The 27,484-nt window shown below is 40.2% G+C and overlaps 1 protein-coding gene across 2 annotated transcripts in view; it reads left to right on the top strand.

The window, feature by feature from the left end:
• TRIO (trio Rho guanine nucleotide exchange factor) overlaps positions 1-27,484 on the top strand; it is a 248,134-nt gene that overhangs the window by 56,773 nt on the left and 163,877 nt on the right. For both annotated transcript variants that reach the window (XM_066992554.1, XM_066992555.1), the window contains exons 2-6: positions 11,778-11,852; positions 18,633-18,747; positions 22,068-22,260; positions 22,917-23,429; positions 26,088-26,210. In XM_066992554.1, the coding sequence (XP_066848655.1) occupies positions 11,778-11,852; positions 18,633-18,747; positions 22,068-22,260; positions 22,917-23,429; positions 26,088-26,210 (1,019 nt within the window). The remainder of the gene's footprint in view (positions 1-11,777; positions 11,853-18,632; positions 18,748-22,067; positions 22,261-22,916; positions 23,430-26,087; positions 26,211-27,484) is intronic.

The following is a 27,484-nucleotide window of genomic DNA, read 5'->3' as shown; positions in this document are numbered from 1 at the left end:
TATTGATTTCTGTTAACTATAGTCAATCACTTTGTTACAAGAAATTGAGTAATTTAATTGCTTTTTTGGGGGGGATTAAATACAGTTTCTACTTTCAGGACTGTTCCACAACTGAAATCCTTGAATTTATTTCTATGTAATTTACAAGTTGGTTAATTTAACTTGGGTTTTGTAGGAGAGTGTGCAAGAGCTACACTTGGAGGTAAAAATAAATAAATAGAAATACTGACAGTTCCTTAAATGATTTGTCAAGGTGTTTGCTGAAACACTAACTTGCATTTCTTTCATTTAAACAGAGATCTGCTTTAAGGTAACATCTTCACTCATGGATTACCTTGTCAGTCCTAAAAACTTGTAAACACGCTACTGATTTTTTTGTTCTAAATTCAGTTGTGTTTCTTATTAATTCATTGTGTGTCTGAGAGATTTTCATGGCTGTCACTATAAAGTTTTTTTGTTTTGCTTTTGCAAAGTAGCTCTCCAAATAGCTTATTCTGTTTTACTTTTCATACCCTTTTGCTCTTTGATGGAGCAGTGTGCTAGTAAGAGCACACTCGTTAATGCTCGTTAATGTCCCTGTATCTTCATTTTCAAGATAGAACTACCCATGTGGATTCAGTGCCTTGATGTTGACCAGTAATGGTCAGTAAGCCTTCTCTTAAGGAAAGCAAAGATGAGTATTTCAAATGGTGTGCTTTTTTTAAACAATAGCCAAAATATGCAAAATTAATTACAGATATTTGTGACTTAAACAAATAAGTTTGTTTGCACTTGACTTGAACAGGTTATTTTCATATACCTTGTATTTAGCTCAACTGCCTGTCCTGATTTAAATATGTATTTGGAAGTCTGCTTACTTGTCTGCCTGATATCTTTGCTGTGTTCGTGAAGACAGTCTCTTCCTGATAGAACACGATCACTTGAATAGCCTTCATTTCTGAGGTCTCAAAGAATTCTATTTATATTGAAAATTCCCCATCTCTCTCTCCTTCCCCCGCCCTAGAAGTGAAAATTTCCTCAAATGTGTTTTCTCCTGGATGACAACATTTACATTTCAGTAGGAAGATCTCTATTTATTGAACTTTATTTTTTATTTTTAACCAGCTTGTCAAAGGACAGCTGTACTTGATAAACAGAGTTAAATGCATGGTAGCCTCTGTTCTGACTACCAACGCAATAGTGGTTAATCAAACTAAGAATCCTCAGCTTATCTTAAGCTATCAGTGCCACCAAAAGGGACTATTGGCCGAATTACATCCTTGATAGTGTGGTTGCATGGAACTTGTTCTTGGGCAGAACTCCTTCCTTCACTTTCACTCTGTCACAGCTTGCACAAACACACGTATAATCCCCACGATCATTTAATGAGCTGTCGGTACCTGTTTGAACAGAAGTCTCTACCAGAAAATTAAAATATTTTAGCTTTGTATTGGACCTTGGAGCTTAGTACTTTGATTAAGGCTTAATGCTTAAAGTGAATTGTGTCCTTTTGGAAAACTACAAGTAACTTTCCACTAGATCTTCGTGGTTAGTCCACCATCTGCCAGGAGTTACATCTTGCCCACCCTAATTGTATCATCTTGCATTTATATGTTTCATAGAAGGAGTTCAACTGCATGATATAATGAAGCCTTAAATTCCTTTGAAATCAGCTGGTAGGTGCTGATAGAGTAAAAAGTAACAGCACTAGGCTGAGATGGTAAGATAAAGCAGACTGGAAAGTTTTGCTTTCTGTTCAGAGGCTCGAGCAATTCTTGTTCTACCTTTTATCTGAGTGATTCGATTTTAGATACTGCAAAACAAATGTTCAGTGCGGGTGAAGAGCTATTGCTCATAATCATCAGTTATTTCAATGCTTAGTTCAACAAAAAATAAAATCACAAATTTGATTTTCACATTTAATTGGAAGTCTTTATGAGAAATCGGATTTTGTAAATGCTGACATCTATAATGTGGAATATTTTACTTTAAATGGGAAAGATAAAAATCTGATTAGGTTAGGGAGCTCATATTCATAGAAGGTCATTGAGCCAAGAGCTTGAAGAATGACAGTTCAACAAATCGGGATATAAGAACAGCCACTTGAAAAGTGATTTTAATGGCAATCAATTACCCAAAGAGGTCAAAATCGGGCCTTGTGTAAGGACAGGATTATCTCACATCTGCCAACAACAGGCTGCTTTGATGGGCAGTTAATGTTTCTAATATTGGCCTTGTCTGGAAAGCATTTTGGACTCATTTGGGGTATTTTATTGTACATCGAAATAAACTTGAAATAGCTTTGTTGATTTTCATTCTTAAATTACCATTCTGTATAATATGATAATAAAAACAAAACTACCGAGGCAAGTCGAAAACTGCATTATGATGCTTAACTTGGATCTTAGCATCATCACGCATATAGTTATTTTAAGGGTAAGTTACAGAATAAGTCATGTTATTTCAAAATTTTGCTCTTTACGAGTCTCAACTACTTCATGTTTGTTTTCCCCTGATGTTGAGATGGTAGTACACTTCTTAGTCTGCTTTGAAATCAAGGCAGTTTTGCTGCTGCTAACAGTATCATCATTCTGAGATAAATGTATGCTGCTGCTTGCTTGCTTGGTGGCAGCGTCTTCGAACAGTTACAAACCATGGAGTTCACCTGGGTTTGGTGCTCTCAGTTACCAAGTTCAGAACTAGGCTAACATTAGAAGTGATTTGAGCTGCCTGGGATGCTGGGTATGCAATTGAGTTGAATGGTCTAAGTGTTGCCTCTCTTCCTCATGAGGACAGAAGCATACCGAGTCAAAGCATCTGCTGGAGGATGGGTCTTCAGATATCTCAAGCTGATGTACGTGTACTTCAAGTTCTCTTAAGGAACTTCTGCAAAGACTAGTCCTTCTGATACCCTTTGTGAAGAGTAAATAGACAGCAGATAAAATGCTCCATCTATTTCTATTACTCTTGAGGTAGTGCCGACAAACTGACCTGTCATTAGCCAGGAGTAAGGCTGGGGGGATGCGGTGGTAGTGGAGGTAAAAGCATAACAGGAAAACTGTGTGCGTAAATGACTTAGTGGGAATGCTCTTGTAAATCAAACGTATTAGGAGATGCTGGCCATATACATTGGTGCTTGGTTAGGGAAGCATGAAGGAAGGCAGTTGTGATGTATCAGCTATTGAAGCTTTTGAGGAAGTCTTTTACAGAGAAGTTGCAGTCCAAGTCTTGCAGTCTTTTAATTGGATGCTCAGTAACAATGTTGGATGCAACACACTTTTCCATGTGCTGAGTCCAGAATACACCCATCATCTGTTCAAACATTTTGAAAAAGCCAAATGACTTGGGCTGGGAAAGGTTACGGCTAGGTAAACCTCTGTGACTTGATTTCTCAGATTTTCTTCCTTTTTATTTTTCCGCCTTTTTTTTAAAGTAATAGTAGATATTCCATTCAAATTGCCAGATTCTCATGTCTCAGAGTATTGGAGCTCAAAAGCAACGAAGAATGCTGCCGCGTGACTTGAGTACAACAAAAGTGGCTCTGTACCAAAAGCACTTCAGTAGAGAGTGCTTCTCATTTAATAATGTGTAAAAATAAAAATATTTGCCAAACTAAATAATGTATCAATGGTTGCTCCTCTGTACTACTGCCATAAAATTGCATGTTAACCTTATGAGATGGTCTAAGAAGTAAAAATATATATTTTTTTTAAAGTAAAGGTAAAAAGAGCTTAAGAAATCTAATTTCACATTCTGTTACTGTTACTGCAAGGATTAGTATTTCTAACCACGCTTGCTAGGTGATTTAGAACCGCTAATTGGTTTTAGACTTTGAAATTTTCAGAGACAATTTGTGTGTCTTTAATTGTGTGAGAAACCAAACACATGAAGACAGAAACATTGTTGAAATCTTACCTAGTGCTTTTAAAATACATTGTAGACTTCTGACGTAATGCATTCCTATGCATGCCAAAGTACATTGCTGCTTTTTAATGCAATTAAAATGTTAGTTCCTATTGTTGCCTTAAAGAGCTTTTCCAGGAAGTCATGTGTGTTTAGAGTTTTGTGTAGAGTGAATCAGGTTTGTAGACCGACAAACCCATTTTAATCCAGTTTAAATTAGGCAAATTTTTGTGAACTTAATTAAAGTATTATAACTTAGAGTGCCTGTGTCACTGACATCATGGAGCCATCTGTCTTATGAGGAAAGACTAAGCGAGCTGTTTAGCCTAGGGACGAGGAGATGGAGACAGGATCTTACCAACCTCCACAGCTACCCCAGGGGACAGTGTAATGGGGATGGGGCCAAACTCTTCTTGGTGGTGGCCGGTGATAGGACAAGGGGTAATGGGTATAAATTGGACCACAGGAGGTTTCATCACCACGTGAGGTTTAGGTGACAGAGCACTGGAACAGGCTGCCCAGAGAGCTTGTGGAGTCTCCTTCTCTGGAGATAGCCCAAACCCGCCTGGATGCCATCCTGTGTAACATGCTCTAGGTGACCCTGCTTGAGCAGAGGGGTTGGACTAGGTGATCTCTGGAGGTCCCTTCCAACCTCCACCATTCTGTGGTTATCCTGATTTACCAGTACCATGATACGTAATACCTGTTACACCTGAGCATGTTATTGCACGGAATGGGCACGAGGCGCTGTGACATGCCCCTGTCACGGGTGTCCTCTACCAAAATCAAACGGTGTGGGGACATTACTCGTGGTGCTGGCAGCGCCCCGGGGCGGGACGGCGGGCTCATTTATGTGCCCACACACCAGCTTTACGCTGCCCGTGCCGTGAAGGAGCTGAGACCGCCCTGCCCGGCCATGAGAGGAGCGCGGCCCTGCGGCAGCGGCGGCCGGGAAGCGCCGCCTCCTTCCCCTCCCCCCCCCCGCCCGTCGCTGCGGACGTGCGGCGCGGGCAGCTGCGCGCGGCCGGCCGTTGGCGGTTGGGAGGGGCCGCGGGGCGGGCTGCGGGCGGGGCGCCGTGTGGTGATTTGGGGGGGGGGGGGGCGAGCAGCGCGCACACGTTTTCAGCAAATAAAGGGAAAAATGAATAAAGGCACTGGATGCCTGGTTCACAGGCTGAAGGCTAGGAAACACAAAAGCGATGCTTGATGCTGTGAGGCACTGCCGTTCATCGATATGCGTTTTGAACAGAGAACGGTTAAAAATAGAAAGAGAACCCCACACATTTAGCAAAAACCTGAAAATGCCCCAAACTGAGAGCAGTATAAGCAGCTCATCACAGTCTAGTAATTCTCATTTTCCTCCTTCAAGGCAGCTTCTAAGCCGTTCACTTCTGTGAGGCCCCAGCTGGCCGTGTGGCAGCACTGCATAGCAGCTCTGCACTGGTGTGGTGTAGCTCTGTGCAGCGTGTACTGATAGCACATAGGGTGCAAAACAGCACAGGAGGAGGTGGAACGTTCCTGGGAGCTGTTGGGATTAAACTCAGGGTTTGCAGGTGTCGCATTTTCTGATGAGCACGATTTTGAGCCTGATCAAAGCTGGAGAAGTGGAAAGGATGCTCATGTCATGTTATTGGGATTGCTTTAAATTAAGGGCAGGTTTCTTAGTGTTATGAACAGCTATTAGCTACAACAAATACTTTATTTAAGAGTGTGAATATGGATGTGGGAACAACACTGAAGTCACGCTCCTCTGGTTTTATGCCTCTAAGCTGTGTCCTTGCAGTTAACTGTAGGCTTTACAATCCTGTCCAAGAAGTGTGAATAAGTAAATGATGAATGCTAAGGTTAATAACATTGCTTAATGATCTGTATGTCATTAAAAAAAAATAAAATACTGATAGAGTTCTTCATTTTTTCCTAAAACAGAAGATGGATGTTTTTAAAGATGCAATGACAGCCATTCTTAAAAGTTAGAATCCATGAGATGAATTCCTATTTTATACCTGATGTAACTGGTCATCTGGAAGCTCACAAAGGGAAGAAAACACAGTTGTATTCTTTGCCATAATTTCTCTGAATTTTGTTGGTTTTTTTTGCAACATGAAATATGGTGTGAGATTGCTGAGCAGAAATGAATATAGGCAATGTCTATATCGGGAAGTGATAACAGTGCAGTTGGTGAACTGACAGCTCCAATCGCTTTATGAATCCTGTACTTGAACACAAAAATACAAATTTATAATTAAGCGTACCGTAAAATCGAATTCAGCACTTAAAATTCCATGTTAAAATCAAGAAAAACTGTCAGTAATCCCATACGTGTATTAACACTAGTTAACTTTTTTTTTCCCTTTGACAGGGTGGTATTCTCAGTTAGCGTTAGTTTTGCCCCTTTTTGCTTTATGAAAGTTCAGTTTCCTTTCTCACCTGTACCTCAGTAGTCTGATTGCATTTGTAAACCCATGTACTGGTGGAGCTCAGCAACCATTTTTACGTATCTTATTGAAGAAAAGAAAGAGTTGAATGGTTCTGCTGACTTAACCGTGCTGGTTGGTACATAGTAACTTCAGCGTAAGGATGCGAAGGGTTTCCACAGTGGCTACTTGTCAATCTATTCAGATTGTGCTTAGAAGTATTTTTTTTATAGGCTAAAACAATCTTTAGAAACTGGCTAATTTTAAATCCTTTCCATAGCAAACTAAGAGAAATAGGGATCTGCTTTGTGCTCTCTTTCTCTTTCTGGACACTTGGAAAACATGGGAGGGAACTTATAAATAAACTTCGAGCTGAGGTTTGTCGTATACAGCTGTTAACTGATAAGGAAAGTAGACTAAACCTATTCGTTTTCAGGAGTTAATATCAGTGTCATCATCTTTTATGGGGGGAAAAAAAAGACAAAGAAACCTGAATGAATCAGTCTAACAATGCATGAATTCATTTTATTACATTTGCAACTTCTTTACTTTTTTTTTTTTTAATTAACTTGAAGGCAATTTCTGTTGAAATGTGACTATGATGGCTTTATAGTTGCAGGGAGGAATAGCTCAGATATGAAAATCTTGTAGTTAATATCATTCATGCTGTGATATAGAGGAAATGCTGAAGACAGCAGCATCTTGGTGCCTTTTTGCTTAAATGTGGGCTGGCAGCAGTTTTGAGCTTTTCTACTCCAAGAAGAAACTTCATTAGCACAAAGGGACTGGTGAAAGAAGCTGTGCAGACCAGTTCGTTGTCTCTGCACCTTCTCAGATGCAGAAGGTTGCTTCTTGGTTTAGGAAATAGTCTCTGTCTCTCTTATTTTTTCCATGGAAGTTGTTTTTATTTATTTTTAACCTAAGTCCATCTGATTGCTACGTACCTCCCTGATCTATTGAGACGTGGCATCAGTGTAGCAGTCCTGAGTGCCTGCCCTCTGAGTTCATCGGCTTTCCCTTCCTGCAGAAGCTCCTGGGTTTGGAACTGAAGGCTATCGCGGCGGGTCCGTTAGTTGAAATGAAGGGAGTGCTCTGCTGGGAAACAGCTTCCTGAATGAGGTTCCTCTGGGTTGGGGTGGGACTTCTGGTAAAGATGAGGTGGGGATGAGAAAGCTGGTGCCGGAGGGAACAGCCTGGTGGAAAAGGTGATTCATTTCGTCGAAGATGCATGGAGATGTTCCTCTGGAATCAGAAGAGAGCCTAAAGCACCAGCATATTCTCCGAGGAGTCTGGCTTTTTTTGGTTGTGGCTGTTCAAAGCATTTTACAATGCAAGGTTAAAAAGCAGTAGGGCTCTTATATGTGCAAATTTGGTATGAGGATGCTCTCTTTTTGTTTACCTTTTCAGAAAGCTTTTTCTAGCCACATTTCCGTAAAGTTTTGACTCACTTTTGTGTGACAGCAATGGGAGAGAGCTTCGTCAGCCTCTTTGCAAAAAGATAACACTCTTAGCCTCAATTTCCCATTCCCATTATGAATTAATACGAGGAATCTTATAAAAGCTGGGTTATATCCTTTTGTGCAGCACAGTACCTTCCTTACATACGGTGTGAGATGAAGGATTAGTACAGACAACATGACTTCTTACATTTGGCTGGCTGATGGTGTCTTCTGCCTCTGGGGTTGTAGGGGCAAAGAAGGTGACGGTGTGTTTGCAGGAAAGTCCCCTTTGCTTTCCAGCGTATACATCTGTGCAGAAAGCTTGGGTGATTTTTGCTTCTTTCTTGTGTTTTGAAGACGCTTGGCTGTGTGATACGGTTTCAGTCAGTGCTCGGTGCTAACGCTGCTGTAGCGTGGTGTTGGGTTGCAGCTCAGGGCACTGTGTGATGCTGAAAGCTTCCCGGGGCAAAAAATCTCTTAAATAGAGACGGGCTACTGACTCGTGCGATCCTTCATCTACTGAAGCTGAATATTGATTAGCCTAATGCGAGCTTCCTCCTTCGTGACTGGTAGAACGTGACGTGTGATTAAAAAGGCGAGGCTGTGGCTCGAGTGTTCCTTCAGCGGGTGCTGAAAATGTCAGGGGGGGGATCGCCTGCGCGTCTCCGAAAGGCAGGGATTTGGCATTACAAGCCACGTTAAAAAATAATAATAATAACGCAAGCCCAAACCGCGCAGGGGCCGCTGAGGGGAGCAGCGCGGCACGGGCGGCAGCGGCACGCCGCGCCTTTGTCCGCCCGGCGCGGGGTGACGTCACCGCCCGGCGGAGGGTGACGTCACCGCCCGGCGGAGGGTGACGTCACCTGCCGCAGCAGGCGGAGGGGCCGGTGCCGCGGCAAATGGCGTCGCCTTCCAGTCAGCCCCTCCTCGCCCCGGGGGGGGGCTCCAAAAGTGTGGGGGGGGACCCTTCGAAGCGGCCTCGTTCCCCCGCGTTGCTCCCCGCCGCCTTTGCCTCGAAGCCCCGGCACTGCAGCGCTGGCACAACACCAGGCTCCGAGGCAGCAGCGAGCCTTAAGGATACGCAGATGCGGAGCATGAGCCAGGCGCTGCCGTGCTCACCGGGCTGTTTGCCTTGAGCAGCCCCGTGGTGCGAGCACAGAAGTGTTAGCTACATGTTTCCTTGCTGCTGACGTGCCGCAGGCGAAGTAAGATGTGCAGCTGCTGCGCACGCTCTGGGGTGAGCTAGGTTCGGGGCTGAGGAGTCGGAGCTAGCAGGTTGTGGTAACATCGGTGTCTGGGGTAATTTGGAGCTAGGACAGACAGCAAAGCACAGCACTAGTTGCTGCATGCTTTTTAGGTGAGGAGAAAGCGTTTTCTACCTCTAAATTTGCTGTAAAGCAAAGGAATTGCCACGGTTCATATGAAAGCCGGGCATGCTAAATCGACATTAAGCTTACAGTGGAGTAGCTCAGAGCACATTGCAAAAAACATTTAACTCTGGAAGTGTGTCCGTATGCTGTAGCAGTCAACTGAAGCCCAAATATTTCAGGATGGAGAAAGGTATTTGGTGTCCTTTTAGACTGAGTTGTTTAAGCCCAGGATTTTCTTGAACTCGATTACAGCTTTAGTTCCTACCAGATGAAAACAGAGGAAGTATACAACTGGAGGCAGGTTCCCTAAAAGGTTGCTAACCCGTAGCCAGTACTCTGGACGGTGACAAGAGGTCCCTTTTGAGCCACCTTAAGCTCCTAGGAGCCTAAGTGCAAAGATGGAGCGGATACCTGCCGCCCACAGCTGCTCCCTTGGCCTGGAGCCACCGCGTGAGTGCAAAATCCTGCCCGATGCCCGCAGCTCAGAAGTGCTCTGAGCAGCCGGGGGTTGCCTGAGGAACCGTCCTTCTCCCGGCCCTGCCTCTCTGAGAACTTGTATCCCGTTTGGTGTTCACAGGGGGGGGGGAACAAACAAACAAATAAACAAAACAAAACAAAACAAAGCAAAAAAAAAACACACAAAGAACTAGCCAGTGAGTGGAAGATTTGTTTAGTTTTGTTTCGTTTGCAGTTGGTGGTGAGGCAATATTCCAGCTGAACACTTGCAGTGATCTGGAGGGACTCTGCCATGGCCTACATTTGTGACATTTCCGACAGACGTGTGTCTAATGCATTTTTAAAAAATCCCCAGCGGTTGCCGGTCCACAGGCAATCTCCTGTGCTGCTTCACTCTTTGTTCATTTACAAAACTTCACGCCACGCGCCGTAAATGTCTTGCTGCAGTTCTGGACAGCTTGCTTTTGCCACTAGTGGACTTGTATGTGTTTTGTGCGCCGCTACCATGTCTCCCCTCGATTCTTCACAGTAAACAGTTTGGTTTGGTTTGGTCCTTCCTCATAGCTCATGACCTGTAAACACCCAGCTGGCAGGGTTCCTCAGGTGTTCGGGTTGGTTTGTCCTGTGTGGGTTTTGAAGGATAATGCCCGTGACTAGCTACAGTGGCACAGAAGTCTCAGGATTGCCGACTGTAGTAGGAAACCTGTTGTGTATTTTATGTGTAGGATGCCTGTATTTATAAGTCTTGTATTTTTCATACACTAGTATAGCAGGTACTTCCAGGTTTTAGCTCAGAAGCACGCCGCTGTTTTGTTAAGGCTCAGAGGCTTGAGACAAAGGGATATGAAACATTTTGGATATTTTTTGAGGAGGAGGAGAAGTGATAGTCTGCTTCAAAGGTTCTGCTGCGCTCACTGGAGGGATTGCACAGAGGAAGAGCAGTTCATTTTAGAAAATAATGCCACGTGCATACCTGAGCTTACTCTTGTAAGAATTCTCAGAAACTATAAATAATGAAGAAGCTTATTTTACCTTTTAGATAACTCAAACGGTTGCTTTGAGGAACACAGCTGTGCTCTAACAGGCTCTTGGGGCTATTCTTACTAAACAGCAACCAGCACTTCTGGGCTTCAACTGTGGTAAAGAAGTCAGTGCTTCCCACTTACCCCAGAAAACAGACCTTCTTCAGACACGACTTTGTTGTTGTAGTTGTTTAAAAAAAATAAGAAAAAAGTGGGGTTCAGATTACTGAATATCATAACATATTCTATAACTTGATAAGTAACCTTTGCTTGATGGGATGATGGCTATTTGAGGTGCTTAATCTTCTTTTGTTTGTTTAAAAATAAAAAGAGACGTGAATCCAGAGACACTGGGAAGAGTCACAGGGGCATTTAGTTAAAGTGTGGGTAAAAAACCACCCAGTTTGTGTAAGATGAACCAGCTTGGCCCCAAAGCAGCCAATGTCATATTGTACAGATCAATATGGAATTTAAGATCATAAATTAAAGGGAAAGTTTATAATCTGTCCACGGAAATGTAATAGAAGAAAAGAAGAGGGCAAACTGCTGATACACAGCTTTGCAAAATTGACAGTAGTTGCTCATCCTAGGGACCATTTCAACCTGTGTGTGTAGAGTTAACAAGGCAAAGTGTGTTCTGGTACAAGATACTACTCTTGCAGGGAGCAGAGAAGATGTAGTTTGATCTCTGATTCTGCTTAGGGAAGTAATATGACAAAAGTTGGATTTAAATAGTGTTGCTGCGTTAGCTTTTTAAAAAATACATATATATTTAGTGATGGAAAGTGGCTGGTACTTGCTTTTAAGGAACCTACTCTTATGAGCTTTATACTACTCCTCTGCTGGAGCAGAAAGTGAGAGCTGAAGTTGGATTGCCTAAAAGTAACAGGAGCCAAGTGACAGTTTTTATTTACTGATGGAAAAGGCTAATTCCAATGTCCTGTTTTCTATGGAGTCTTGCTAGGATACTATGGTGTTTGTGTTAAGCTAGTCAAAGTGGTGATTTCTTTATTAACAATTTTAAAAGGTTTACAGGTTATTTTTCACAGCCTTTTATTGTAAGATTATCTTAATTCCTGTCAGCATAACATTGAGACTGTATTCCAAGGGTAAATGTTACCCAGTTATTTTCTTTAAATGTAGCAGCTAATCTCTGAATTTCTGACTAATTACCTCGTCTTGTTCATTTTTCAGGGTTTCGCAAAAATGATGAAATGAAGGCTATGGAAGTTTTGCCAATTTTAAAGGAAAAAGTTGCATACCTTTCAGGTACAGTTATTTTCTTCTGTTGTGTAATGCATAACTTTGTTGTTATTCACATACAAAATAGTATTTAAATACTATAAATATCATTGCAAAAATCACAGAAATATAGGAAAACAATATAGCTAGGTATCCCAAATGTAACATGAGCATTGCGAAAGTATCTGCAATAATGAAGTTATGTGTTTTGTTGAATGGGGAACATACTGCTTGCCCTGCATATCCAACAGCATTATTTAGAACAACCTGGACTGTAGTCATATTTGTTGTCTTATTTCTGGTTCTTCTGCTAGAGAGTTTTGCAGAGTTGGCTTTGTTACTGGTCATTCTGAGGCATGGGAGAAATATCTGTGTAGCAGAGGTGAAACTTCAGTGCATCTCCTTTGAAGCACATACAATATCTCCACGGTAAAATGAGTTCGCATCTAATTTTAGCTACCTCTAGCATACACCTTGAAGTCAGTTGAGTACTTAAGAAGGAGTAGCAGAGGATTTAAAAGTGGGGCTCAGATCAATGAATATCATAATTTATTCTATAACTGGATAAGTAACTTGATAGAATGATGGCTATTTGAGGTGCTTATTCTTGTGAACTGAATTTTGGGTGTGACTTTCTGAAGTAAATACAACCAAATCTGTTGGGATTAATCAGCATCATGCTCTTCACCATAATCTTAGTGTCAGATGATTTAGAAGACAGTCTCGTATTTGAAAGTTGTTTTTTTTGGGGGGGTGGGGCAGGGTCAGGATAAATAATTTGTCAGGAACTCCAGAAATAAGACTCATATCTGTAAATATTAAAGCATACAAAATAATCCCTGATATTGCAATCTTTAGAGATTTGCTGTGCATGGGTGATGACGCTTGCGAGAACAGTGTGGAGTTCACAGTACTGCATTCTGTCCGCTCTGCTGAGTCAAGTGTCACTGTAGAACAAGAAAGACGTTTTTGTAAAAGGTCTGGGTAGCTCTAATGACTGACATAACAGACTGCCCAGAGTCAATTTCCCTGGTAGTCCAGAAACTCCTGATTCTTTTCCTTATGGATTGTAATGCTGGTGAAGGCTTGCTTAAAACTGTATTTTCTGAGGAAAAAAAGAGAAAACGGAGTTAAACAGAATTTCAATCCCTCATTGCCCTTCTGTTTTGTCCCTGCTTTATGGCACTTTGTGAAAACTTTAATCTGTTTCCATTCCAAGACTTTTGAATTTCTAGATTGTCAAGAGCTTAGTTTAGACCCCATAGGAGGGCACTGAAAGATGATAGGTTTTCTCTAATGTGAGTTTTTAACATTATGGCCTTCTCAAAAGGCACTAATTCGGTAAAAGTACAGAAGGCCAAATGAAAGCTGAAGATGAATTTAAGTGGAGATGATGGATTGTGAACCAGAGGAGATGTGGTGTAGGCAGAAATGGTTGCCAGTGAGCCCGTGTGAAGGTAGTAACTTCTGACAGAAGAATGGAGCAAGCAGCTGGGGACAGTGAGGCTGGCTGGAGCTGCTCTGCCAAAATCCATAGTTTCACATTTCCATTGCAAGTGGTTCTCATTGAAATGAGATATATTAATAATGGAAATGATTGACATCTTCCCCTCCATTCCCCCCAGCAAACAAACAAAAGTAACACCAATGCTCGGGTTTAACCATTTTGGAATAAGAACTGTCCAGCCTTCTGTCTGGGAACACAAAGGTACATGAGACCCATTGGACTACTTGCTGACTTACAGAGGCTTTCAGCGTGCATCCTTTGTTTTCCTCAAAAGTACAGCTTTTGCTTTAGTACTGGGTATTAATATTTTTAAATACAATAACTAGTAAAGTAGGAAAAAGGCTATTGCAAGTATCTTTACTAAAACTATCTAAAGATAACTAAGCTGTCTTTACTAAAACCTGTAATACTCCCATTAAAGCTAAGATATCCACAAACATCACTATGGTTTCTGTATTTTTTTCTCTAATTTTGTGTTGGAGCTCTGGTAGAGTTGTTGCGACATGTTCAGAGTAGATTCTCAAGTACCTTCATAAGGAGAAATAAAGTATGACAATCAATAGTGCAAAGAAATGTGTCTCTTTTGTAGAGCAGGAAAGTCACATAAATAGCACCATCTGAAGAAAAAAAAGAGTGCTTTTGATTCTTGGTTCATGTCCCCTGTCTTTTGTCTGTCTGCCTTTCTCAACTGAGGCCAGCCTTCTCTAAGTTAAATGAATAAGAATGGACTGTATGGCAGTATAGTCATCTTTGTGTTCTTAGAATACTAAGGATGCTGATTTTTATACAATGATGGCTTTAATGAGTACTTTCTGAGAGCAGCTTATCTTGAAATAAGAGGTCTGAATCTGAAGTCGTTGCTGGAAACTTGGAGACTCCCAGCTCCACCAGGATTTTGGGAACCCACTGCAGCATTTCTGCCTACATTGCTCCTGATTTGAGCAGCAGACTGTTTCGACCATAGGTATTTCCGAAGTCATTCTTGAAATATGTTTTGTCTGAATCAGAAATCTTAGTGCATTAAGAGTTAAAGGACTTGATTTCAGATACCTTCCCCTGAGTTACCATTTTTACTCCCAACTGTACTATATTGCAGTTAAGCTGTATTTGAGACTTTCCCTTTCTGCCTCCAATAGGTGCCTCTTCAGGCTGAGTTAGGCTGTAATTCTGTATTGCTTTGTTTCAGTCTTTCCGTTTATTCCTCCCATTTGTTTTCAAGTGGATACGTTTTACATGCCTACTCAGCATTCTTTCTTTCTTTCTCTTTGCACAGTCTGAGCACTTCATCACTTTTGAAAAGACTGTTTGTCATTGCTTTTTCTCTACCACAAACCGCAGTAGGTCTGATGTAATTCACTCTTGGTTTCTTCTCCATTGTTGCAATCCAGTTTAGCCCCTTTTATTGATCTGTTAATGATGTGTTTTTGTAAATAAATAAAAAAAAAAGTGTGTTTTCATAGTCTAGCACATCTGACGATATATTTAGATAGAATTATGCCACCTTGTCTCAGTTATTTGTGGCACAGGCCAGGTTAAGTGGGTTGTTGTTTGTCTATTTTTAAAGAATTTTAAACTAAATGCTTCACAATAAACAATGTACAAATGAGGACTACAATGTGGTTACTCATCTGGACTTGTTAAAATCTGTGGGCTCTGTTTGTATCTTAAAGTATGTTAGCATATCTGCGATGCTCAAACTGCTAAAGAAGGGTAAAGTTAATGACTGAGGTGACGGTGTGAGAAGGAGACGTAGTCTCTGAACGAGAATTCAAATCTGGAACAGATCTGCAGGTAGTTTGTGCTAGGGCAGGAGGCAGGGAGGTGCAGAACAAATATTTCTGTCAAGTGTTGTGGCGTGCATCTTGCCGTATGTAGGTTGATAACTGCAAAGTCAAAAAGCTCCCCAAACTAGCCTCAGTTGTGTACATACTGATACTGGAGTAATTCTTTATTGGAAATAGCTGTCCTGACATCACTCACGGGCTGGAAGGCTTTATCTTCTACCGGACAAAGTAGCAAAATAACTGGATTATTTTGCTGTCATGGTGAGTGTAGAATGCAAATGCTGGGGTGCATCTTCCCTCTGAATCCCTTGTTCTTGTAATATTGCCAACAGAGCAGTTTTCCAGAAAAGTGGATTGAGAGGGAAAGAAAAGACTTCCTTGAACTGACTTACACCTAACTGGGCAATAACCTACTGGCGTATTGGGCATCTCGTCTGAAACAGAAAAGCCTTCTTGACTTGTTACCATGAAGTAAAGATGGATTCAGGGATAAAATCTGTCGTTTAAACTGAAGCCTGTCGAGTACAGACACTCTTACATCTCCACACATACTTAAGCAAGGGGAGCATTTTCTTAAAAGGTGCAGTTATCTTGGTTTCGTATGATAGAAACAGTTCTAGATAACTTGTCCCAAATTTCAAACATGCCATACATTTAATTTAGAGTAGTTCAGTGGGAAAGGACCTACAAAGATCGAGTGCAACTGCTTGGTCACTTCAGGGCTAACCGAAAGTTGAAGCATATAAACGAGGGGGCATTATTCAAACATCCCTTGAACACTGACATGCACGGGGCACCAACCACCCCTCTAGGAAGCCGGTGCCAGTGTTTGAGCACCCTCACGGTGAAGACATTTTTCCTCATGTCCAGTCTGAACCACCCCTGGAGCAGTGTGGTGCCATTCCCATGCGTCCTGTCATTGGTGACCAGGGAGAAGAGACCAGCACCTCCCTCTCCATAAAAGCTTACTGCTTAGCTTTACCTAAGTATTTTGAGACTGGGTAAAAAGGTATTTCCTGAACAAAAACTGCGTTGCTCAGCCTGTTTGATTCTGGTGCCTTCTGGAGACCGTTGACAAGACTGCTCTTTGCGATGTGCACTAGACAGAAGTGATTCATGTTGGCTGACTCATGTGAGTTGATCGGCTACTCATATGACACATCTGGGTATAAACAGAGATACTCTATCTCAGTAGCATGAGGGTTTTGTATAAAAGAAAAGGGTAAAAATGGAAGCCTGACTGATGAAAGCAGTAGCTTAATATGGTTTTTGTTAAACCAGGACAAATAAGGGAGTTGAGTTGAAGAAAAGCTATTGTGAGACAGGAAATTCCCACCTGATGCCTCATACATTGTTACTTTTAACTGTGTATGACACAGGAGCATTAGGCAGAAAGGAAACCAGAGTTATTTATTGGAAAAGGCCTATGTTTTGGCTCTCCAGGCGTAAGGATGAAAAAACCTTTGTGTTTAGTAGATGAAAAAGATATTAGTTGTATCTAAAGCCTTAGGGACTTCTTTGCTTAATACTTAGAATCTTAGCATCTGGTTCAAGACTGGACAGTGAAACTTGTTTTGCCAAAAATCAAGGCTATTATTAATTTCTTCGATGCTCAGCTAGACCTGAAATTTGCATGACAAATTTTGTCTGCAATGTACAAAAATTTTGGGATATAATTTATCAGAAATTTATGCAGTGTACTTTAAAAACTTATTTCCTCTGTGATGTACGTGTGGAGGTGGGAGTCAATTGCAGAGGCATCCAAAAGACATTAAAAGTATACATTTCTTTCTTCTGCCATGCTGGAAAATAACATGATAAAATAGTTGATCTGTGGGAAAGGCCTGGAGAACGATCTGAGATGACTTTGTATAACAAGGCATTTGTGTAAAACACTTGGAGAGTGTTAAGAAGATTCAGTGTGTGCTCTTCACTGCTAGCTGTTGCTTTGAAGGAAGAATTTTCACTTTAAGCAATCAACCCCACTTTTTCTGTGGCGTTGGAATTAGTAATATTTTCTAGCTGTAACAAATCTTTTAGATCTGTAGCTGAGGAGAGCGAGCATTAAGGGCTGCAGCAGACTTTGAGCTAAGTTTGTTAGCTTTGAAGCCCACTGGTCATTGTGGAGCTGAGCAGAGGCTGTTAGGCTCCTGGTCTGATCATTTATACTGCCTTTCTCTGTAGCTTTTGTCCTGTCTTCGTTCTGTCTCTTGCTATGCGAAATCCTCAATGTGCTCTGCTTGGCAAACGGACTGGGCTGGTCAAAGCTAGACTTACCCCTCTCTCTTTAGAAGAAGAGTTGTTTTTACTCTCTCATCCCATTTAAGAGGGTCATAGAACATAAGATGAATTCCCTTTTACGTCTAGGTTTCTGGCATTGCAGCTTGACAGAAATCCAAAGCTGCTTTTCCCTTGTCTGAGTTTCGACGGGTGCCTTGTGGGGAACGTGTCCAGTGGAGGTGCTTTCTGGAGACCTCGGCAGCTAGGCTTGGGATCTCCAGCAAGCGCACGCAGAGTGCTCTGGGGAGGATACTGGTGGATTCTTAAGTGGCTGAATTTATTCGCTTACTTTTTGTCTGTCTTTTTAAAGGATTTTTTTTAAACTCTGTTTAATAAAAACTCTGTTTAATAACAATGGGGAGCTGATTTACAATGAGAAATCACTCAGGAATACTGAATGGTGTTTCTCTACATTTCCACAGGACAGGAGAAAATAGTCCGTGCATCTGTGGTTGAGAACATGTATGTGAAATTCAGCTTGTAGGAATGACTGCTATTGTACAAGCATTGATAAAGATAGGCTACTGACTTGAAACTAATATTTACTAAAAGTAACATTTTGTATCCGTTAACAAGGCATTGAATATAAAATTTCATTTTAAGTATACATTTAAGTGGAGCCACGTAAGTTTTTTTTAAACCTTTTGAATTGAGTGGATTCAGAACTTCCTTCATTTGCATTGCTAACAATTAAAAACTATAAACCGACCATTCAGAATCTGCACATCACAACAGGGTAAAACGACGTGATAGTACTCATGTTCTTCTGGTATACTATATGCCTAAACGTGGTGCTAGTAATGAAATTAACACTGAATATTGTCTAAATGCTTGCCAGCAAAGTAGCATAACTCTACAATTAAATTTCATCTGTATAACTGCTGATTCCAAAAATAAATATGTAACAAAGCACCAATGCTAGAGATGTCAGACTGCCCATCAAACTTGAATGTGATTGTAATATGTAATTGTAATTAGTCTTTGTTTCACTTTTTTTTTTTTTTGACAGGTATTTCCTCATTGTAGGAATTGTGGCAATCTACTCATTGATAATCCCAAAATGCAATTTTAAGCTGGTCTCTAAATGACAGTGTTAGCATTTAACTTGAAATCTTTTAGTGGTTATTTATTCAAGTGTAGGAATTAGGTTTTCCAAAAGCATTATGAAGACTACTTTTGCAAACAAGAATAGTGTTAAGATGTGTTGATTTGTTTTTGACATGTTTTGTTTTTCAGGTGGCAGAGATAAGCGTGGAGGCCCCATCCTAACGTTTCCAGCTCGTAGTAATCATGATAGAATACGGCAGGAAGACCTTAGGAGACTAATTTCTTACCTAGCTTGTATTCCTAGGTAAGTGATGATAAGCCTTGATAAGCTCTGGTGCTGTGCAACAAAACAACTGGAATATATTTCAGTATACTTACACGCTAGGAGACTGAGTGGTTAAAGAAAATGAGCAAATCCGTACCAAGTTCTGTCAGTTACTGTTTTCAGACTGGTTTTTTGAAAAGGCCTAAATAGTTACTCTGCCCTGTAGAAGGAAGGCTCTTGGCAGAATATCTGGCGTGCTTTAGCTGGAAGTAGTTTGTCTTGGAAATAGTACTGCCATGCTACATAGCTGTCATCGTTGAAAATTTGTGAATACAACTCAAAGGCTTTCAGTACATCAACAATTAGAAACATGCTGGTCGTCATTCACAGTATATCTTGTGTGGACCGGGGTCAGCACAACGTTCCAAACTGTTATTTGTGTCGGACGTGTTGAATCAGGACACTGTAACTTAAGAATAACCAGGAGAAATGTATGTAAAATTTGCTTGTACAGGTCTCAGATAAACCTGTGGAGAGATCTGTGAAACTACTGTTACTACTTTAAAAAAATTAAACTATGTATTACAATGTGTTATTTAAACTAATCACCAAATCTAATGCTTGTATGTGTGCATGTATATGAATATATATTATATATATATATATTAAAAGAAATAGTAAAAAAAATTGTTCAGATAGAACTTTGTTCTTGAGTAGTAGAACTAAGGAGAAAAATGAGCTTAAGACACTGATTGTAGGTTTGTCTCAGATTCTGCCAACATTTGGTACAGACTAGAGCAACTCCAACCGTGCTTGAATTTGTTTGCATGTAACCTGCAGGAGCAGTTGTCAAAATCTCCAGGACAACATGCCTGAATGTATTTTTTTTCCACATTTCTGTAAGGTGTTAATTTGTGTGCACTCTTCCTTGCATCTTATGTAATCAGATATCAGTTTCAGATTGACATAAGTGTTCTCATTAAGCAAAGAAAGACAACTGCCCAAAACAAAGCAAACAAAGAAAGCCAAACCTTCAAAAAGTCTAGTTGAGAGCGTTTATGGCTTTCCTTATGGGTAATTGTTGGTAATTCAATTTTTCTGGTATTTACTTCACTTTTAAGCTTAGGAATGTTTAGTATTTTTTCTTTATTTTTGATTAAACTGGGAGATTTGGGGAGATAGAGGAGGGAGAGGGGAAGAAGTCTTGAGATTTTTACCTTTGAAATCATTTAATTTCACATTTGAATGTTTGAGATGTATTCTGGACCTCTAGATCTTCAAGTTACTAGAGAAGTTAATAGCTAAATATGCATCAAAATAGGCCCTAGAGAGTTTTGTGGAGATAATCTGGCAAAATACAGTTGTATTCTGGCAAAAGGAGTATGTTAATCTAGTATCAATAGATTTAAAATAGAAACTTTGGTACAGGATTTTATATCTCTGCAAACATGGCAAAGATTTGAGGATAAAGGGAGCTTTATTAAAAGCTAGACTGATTTTCATACACATCATGTTTTAGGGGACTGGTCATGTAACTCCTTAATTGAGAAGTCTTGGGTTTTCTCAACTGGTGCAAATAGCCCCAACAGCTAGTTTGTCAACAAATGATTGCAGTACAGTTATCCTACATAGCTGAAGATTCAGAAGTATCAGTTTTTTGGCAAGGGATCAAAACAGTTAAGGCAGTAGTCCATCTCTGAATTGCACTAGTTTAACAATTTATCTGATTTAAAATTTTTACTAAGTTTAAGTCATCAGCACTGACTGGACCAGGTATTCGTGTAGTTCAAGTTTACCAAACAGAGGACCTTGGCTGACCAAAGCCTCTCAGAACAGTTTTTATTGTTTTGATCCTTAGCCAAAAGGAATTTGTCTTTTGTCAGCTGGTGGGGCCACATGAGTGGAGGACACATCTGCATCACGTGGTGAGCAGCTGCTTCATGCATCCTAGTAGATGTATGCCTTGTGAATTAGTGGCGAGCAGTCTTCCTTATGCAGTAGCCAGTTTGTGTGGTTGGATAGGGATGGGCTGAGCAGCTCTCATACAACGTGCAGCCTTTCAATAATGGGTGTGTCTTAGTTTCAAAACAATGTTTGATTTTGTCTTTTTAATTGTGTGCCCACCTTTGGGTTGGTGAGAGAGCCAGCATTTATCTTGATAAACTCCTTTTTAAAACTTTTTCTGTTTTAAACTAACTTCAAAAAGCTACTCTCCTAAGGAAACCTGTATTACAACTCCTTTCAGAAGCTCTTCTGCCCTCCAGAGTTGGTCATAATTTATCTTTATCCTAATACTGCCAATGAAGCATCCTTACTTCCTGGACTCTCTAAAAACCTTAACACATGAACTCCGGAATTCCGTTTACGTTAGTCACATCCCTGTAAGTGACTAATGTACTTAAACAGTGGACATTTGGTTCCTCTTAATAGTCCATTGGTTATGACTCAGTTTTGAAATATTTTCCCCTTCCATGTTAACAAGGTCTTGTAGTAGGTTCTCTTGGAACAACATCAAAATTCCCGGTGTTGGTGGTGATTGCTGCTTTTGATCAGCAGCAAGTACTAAGTGTACAATAAGTAATGAAGAAAAGAAATGAAATCTGACGTTTTCAGAAAAGTTGCCAGGAAATTTTTGTATAAGGTCTGCTAACTTTTGGACAGCAAAATTGAGATCAAATTTTGTAGAAATAGGTTAGTGTGGTTTTCTTCACAGCCATAAAATGCTTTCTTATCCATTAGCTATCCACAGATTGATCCCATTACAGAAGTAATTGTCAGTGAAGGTTTTCCCTCTGCAAACTAACATTTTTTAACTCTCAGGAAATATGAAACAAGATCTGAGTTTAAAAAAGTTTTAGAAGCAGTAGGTAAGAACAGCATACCAACTTCTGTCTTCTAGAGGATCCCCTCAATCATTAGAAAAACATGAACATTGTCGTCAGTAAAGTGTGCGTGTGTGCTACGGAGTCATTTGTAAATTAATTACATTTTGGTGCTTCTGTAAACGGTGAGTGTAATGTATGTGTTGGGTGAAGGGGAGAGGACTGAATTCTGGTTTATATTCATGTGAATATAAGCAGGGAAAATGAAAGAGGAGGTGAAGGCAGATTATCTAATCAGCAACAAGTTTAAAGCTATCCCCCACCAGGAGTTTGGCAGTGGGATGACAGCAAGCTTCCTGAGAGGTTTTGCACTGCCTTCATGAGAACTGCTGTATGCATCAGATAGTCAACAGTGATGCCCTAGGGATGGGATTGTTAGCTGGAGAGAGCACATTCATTAGGCAGCGTGTTGCAGTAAAAGTGCTGTGTTCAAATTTGTAATGCTTGCTTGGTAACATTTTCTCCTTTCTTCTGCAGTGAGGAAGTATGTAAAAGGGGATTCACCGTCATTGTAGATATGCGTGGGTCAAAATGGGACTCCATAAAGCCTCTGCTGAAGATTTTACAGGAATCCTTCCCATGCTGTATTCATGTTGCACTGATAATCAAGCCAGACAACTTCTGGCAGAAACAGAGGACTAACTTTGGCAGCTCTAAGTTTGAGTTTGAGGTAATTTCCCCTATCGTATATGAATTTATATTTATTTCATGGTTTAAGTGTGCTCAGTACTGACCAGCATCTTGAGCAGTCTCAAATTATGTTCTGGGTAAGAGAGGGGTAGATGGGGCCAGTTGTTCTAGAAGAAATGTAGTTTATTTCATAAGCTTAAACTAGATAATTGTGCACATAGTCATACATACTTTTTCTGAGCATGAAAGAGATGGACTTAGGGTTTTACCCCTCATGGTGAAGTGTTAGTTTTCATCTTTATTTTGTCTTGGTCTGTACTGTGGTAATCATTCTGTCACCACTGTTCCATGCAGATGAAAGCAGCCAAATAAACCTTGCTGCTATCCTGCTGCTGCTCACAATATCCAAGTCAAAAACTAATCAAAACAGTAGCCAGAAGAGTGGTTGCTCTTTTTTTTTTTCCTTCAGCGTAGTGGGGTAAGAAAGAAATAAAATTTCTCTGACTGAGTGGAAATACCTGCAAGACAGGAGGCTCATCAGAATTGGCATTGGAAAAGAAATGCATAAGCAAAGTTAAGTCACGTGGACTTAATAAGTCACGATCAACTTTTTAGACAGAGAAACAAAAACTTGTAAGAAAATTTCAAATTCATTTCACTAACAGTATTTTTTTATTTTTGTTTTTATTGCTTTAGACAAATATGGTGTCTCTGGAAGGCCTTACCAAAGTAGTTGATCCTTCTCAGCTAACCCCAGAATTCGATGGCTGTTTGGAGTACAACCATGAGGAGTGGATAGAAATCAGAGTTGCCTTTGAGGACTACATTAGCAATGCAACCCATATGCTGTCCAGACTGGAGGAACTGCAAGATATATTGTCGAAAAAGGAAATGCCTCAGGACCTGGAAGGTGCTCGCAATATGATAGAGGAGCATTCACAATTAAAAAAGAAAGTCATTAAGGCTCCTATTGAGGACCTTGATGTGGAAGGACAAAAGCTGCTCCAGCGAATACAGAGCAGTGATAGCTTCCCCAAAAAGAACTCTGGGTCAGGGAATGCAGACTTACAGAACCTTTTACCCAAAGTATCCACCATGCTGGACAGGCTGCACTCAACGCGGCAGCATCTGCATCAGATGTGGCATGTGCGGAAATTGAAATTGGACCAATGTTTTCAGCTCAGGCTGTTCGAGCAGGATGCTGAAAAGGTAGGGGATTGGGGAGGGGAGGACAAAGGGGCACTGCAATTAACGAACAACGACTGACTGACTTGAAAAGAGTACCAAGGATAATTACAAATAGTAAAGTTTGTCTTCTAAAGACAAAACTCTAAGTTAGTCGCTAGGCTTTTAATGAGAAGTAAGGGATTTTTTTATTGATACTGAATCTTAGTCTTCTGGAGTAGAGTGGATGGAGCAGTAATTCCAAGCTGTAAAGAACACAGGTAACTTTCATTGAAGAAAAATTTAGGTGGTAGCAACTTTACAGCTTTTGCTTTAAAAGCTTTTAAGCTTTGCTCCAGACAGAAGCTTTTTCAGGCATCAGATGAAGATGGATGCTGTATGCTTTATAAATACAGATGATTAAGGATTGCATCAGTCTCCTTGTGAGTGACCCTTGGGATCTGAGTGGCAGGTAGCTGACAAAGTCTGAAGAGGTTGACATGGCAAACTGCTTCATTGATGCCAGATTTAAGGTCCCAGGCTAAAAACTGACATATCTTTTTTGACAGTCATATGTCATTAACAGGGGACTGACTGATTTCAGAGTGTTTCGGGTTAACCAGTCTCTTTGAATGATAAAGCTCTTGATTGACATGAAATTTGAAGAACCACCATAGCAGGCAGTGCACTGTTAGATGAGCTCAAATAAGATCTATTTTCGTATAGAATTGTTTTGCAATTGCTAACTTGCTACCATGGAACAAATAGCTTTAAGGAAGGATGGGGAGTTTTTCTCTGGGAGAAGTAACTAGACTATCCAGTCAAGTGGTAAGTATGGTCTTTGTCAGATTTCTTACAATATTTAACATAAGAATGTCTGAACTGGGTGAGACCAAACGTCTATGTTAAACTAGTGTCTTGCTCTCCAGTAGTGGTCATAAGCAGATGTCTGGGAAAACAGAGCAAGCAGATAAAATACTTCTCCTTCCTCTGTCTTCCTCAGTTTTCTTCCCCTGTACTTTCCTGTCCCCTGGACATTTCTGCTCAGGAACTTTCACAACAGGACTCTTAATGTTTTCTGCTGTGTTTAAAAAAGAAACTTTGGTACCATTTAAAGCGAGTGTTTACTGAGTGTAGCTGAAAATAGTAGGGGCATGTGAGGAGTTGAAAAAAAATCCGGTCACGTGAATTTAGAGTCATAAAATTATTTAGGAAATAATAAGCCAATGATCTAAAACTGTTCTTTCAGGCCCGAAATGCTTTTTAGCAACCATTCAGCCACTTAATTAGACCGTTAACAAAATATCTTTTGATGATGCTCAAGTGGTATTGTTCTTCATTTACTCATCTAAAAGTTGCATACATAACTTGGGCTTTAAGAAACTCCTTGTCAAATATGTGAGCCTATGGAATTGATCTCTATCCTGCGATGTGATTGTATAAGCTCATATCTGTGTTTCCTAGGCTCCTGAATCCAAGAATCTGTATTAGATTCATGCATCCATCTTTCAAAATAGCAGCAAGTATGAGGCACCTCAAAAGGAGGCTGACAGCAGCCAGTGTTCTTGGAACTTTATTCCCACATCAACCACTAGAAAAAGATTCAAAAGGTGGTTTATGTGGTATCCCAGCCACTTTTTGGTTAAGGCCCTTGTCTTAATCTACATCTTCAATGTATTGTAGACAAGAAACCGAAAATTTTAGGTGTGTGTGATCATCTGTCTCAATTGTCTAAACTCTTAAAACTTTTTGTTTGTTTGCAGTTCTTACCATACTGTTATCTACTTATAGTTTGATTTTTCATGTACGTGGCTGGAATACTGGATCTGATAACATTGCTCTGTTAGCCTGTGTACTTTAAAAGATCTTTAAATGAGTTCTTACTACTCTTTGTAGCCATTTCTTTCAGAAATATCTTTGTAAGCTAACCCAGAGTGTAGGTGGGTCTTTCGAGTTGAAATACAGCAAAGATTTCAAGACCACTGTGTAAAACTGTAAAACTTGGTCTTTTGCTGAGCTGCTTGGTCTTTGAAAACTTTGTTTTCCAGTGCCACTGTTAACATACCTATTGTACCTTTAGTAACGGCCATTGTTAGATAAGACCTTTCCTAAACTTTGTTTGAATATTATTACTTTTTTGTTTGTTTTTACACATCTTCGAAGTTTATTCCTAATTTTTTTCTGGAAGAAGGTAATATGTAACACTGCTCAAGTATTTTTTTTTTTTTAATTGGCTTAGCAGTAGAAAAGTTGTTTTCAAATCTGCCATAAAGTTGTGAGCTAAAAATATGAAACTTACTGAAACACTTAATTTCCATGATTTGACACATTCTCATTTTAAATTACTAAACTGCTGACATCACAAAATGCTGACGCTAAAGAATGTATAAGCTTTGTAACACAGGGCTGTGCTCCAAGTCTGTTTGTTTACTATGGCTTTGTAGTAATGAAGTTGACTTTACTGTAGCTTGAGATAAATACCTAAGGAAAAGGTTCAACAGCTGAGGATGTTGGTCCGAAAAGTCAGATTTCAGTACTGATTTCTTAAAAATGTACAGTAACTTACTTACAGGGGAAAGACAATCCGTGTCAATTTTAATGGCAGCTCTTTCTGTTGTCTTTGTCACAGATCTCTCATGTTACTTGCATGTGATTTCTTCCACAACAAATCAGTGATTTTTTTTCCTTAATATTTCCTTGCAGATGTTTGACTGGATCACACACAACAAAGGTCTGTTTCTAAACAGCTACACAGAGATCGGAACCAGTCATCCCCACGCTATGGAACTTCAGACACAGCACAATCACTTTGCCATGAACTGTATGGTAAGAATGGGCCTCACGTCACAATGCTGACATTTGCTCTTTGTTAAGGTAGAATTCATAAATCACACACACAAATCATTCCTTCTATTACAACTAGTAGAAATTGTATTTGAGCAGTGAAGTTGTACAACAAAAGAAGAAAATAAAAGATGGCCAAGTACAGAGGTACTGTGATTGAGCAACTGAATTATTTGGACCATTGGCAATATTCAGTGCAACCTTGGAATGTCTAAAATACATGCATCCAAACTTTTAGAACCTGGGATATGTGTTTGAGTACAGTTTTGCATCTTTTAGGAAATTTCAAGGAATCATATGTAATACGATAAAAAAAAAAAAAGCTCAGGATCTTCAGAAAAGATTGCATCTCAGGTACAAAAAGTTTTGGGAAGTGCTTATCAATAGCTGAGCCCAGTGTAGTAATTTTCCTTTATTTATTTATTTATTTATAAGAGCACACACTTCTCATTTCTGACACAGTGGCATGGAGCTAAAGCAAGTATTTTTCTTGTCAAATATTATCTTGATCTGCAATTAAGAATTCAGTTTGTAACCTGCAGTGAGTGAAAGCTGCTTGTTATCAGTTTCATGAATGCCCTGTTTGGACATGGGGACTAAATTCTCAAGAATATTTTGATTCTTTTTCACTAGGAGGGTTGGAGGTGTGTAAGTAACTTCGGGAGCCTGGGCCTAAATCCAGTCCCTGTCTGTCAGCTCAATGGAAGAAGAACACTACAACTCTTGTTAGAAATTAACATCCTTGGCAGTCCAAGGATGGGAATTGAATTAAAGTATGGTTGAAACAATCAGCTCTTGCAAGAGGGTGTTTTTGTAGGACAGGACTACTAACTGTGGAAAGAAAGCATGTCAAAGTAAACTACCCTTGGTTATTTGTCTTGCTAAAATCATTAAAGGGATAGTAAGGCAGCTCTTGTGTCTAGTTCTGACCAAGTTAAGGCAGTAGGAGACAGCAGTAGGGAAGTAAACTTTCTTCTGCAACTCAGCTATCATTGCGAAAGCGTTTTTAACAAATAAAAGCAATGATTTACTTTTTGCCAAGAATAAAGTGAACGTTGCAGAACATTGTACTGAAGTTATGTAACATCATGCATGGAAGTAACTTTGACCTTTAGGTTTGGAAGGTACAGGTCCACTCTTCGGGCATAGAGATTTGCTGCTTCATGGAATAACTAATTACTGCTGTTCATTGCTCTGCACATAAAATGCAGCAGAAAGGCACTCAGAGGAGGACAGTAGGCGTCACTGACATGAGA

The sequence above is a fragment of the Anser cygnoides genome, chromosome 2, assembly GCF_040182565.1.
Source record: "Anser cygnoides isolate HZ-2024a breed goose chromosome 2, Taihu_goose_T2T_genome, whole genome shotgun sequence".
NCBI lineage: Eukaryota > Metazoa > Chordata > Aves > Anseriformes > Anatidae > Anser > Anser cygnoides.
The sequence above is the reverse complement of the archived record's forward strand: the minus strand, read 5'-3'. Positions and strand labels throughout refer to the sequence as shown.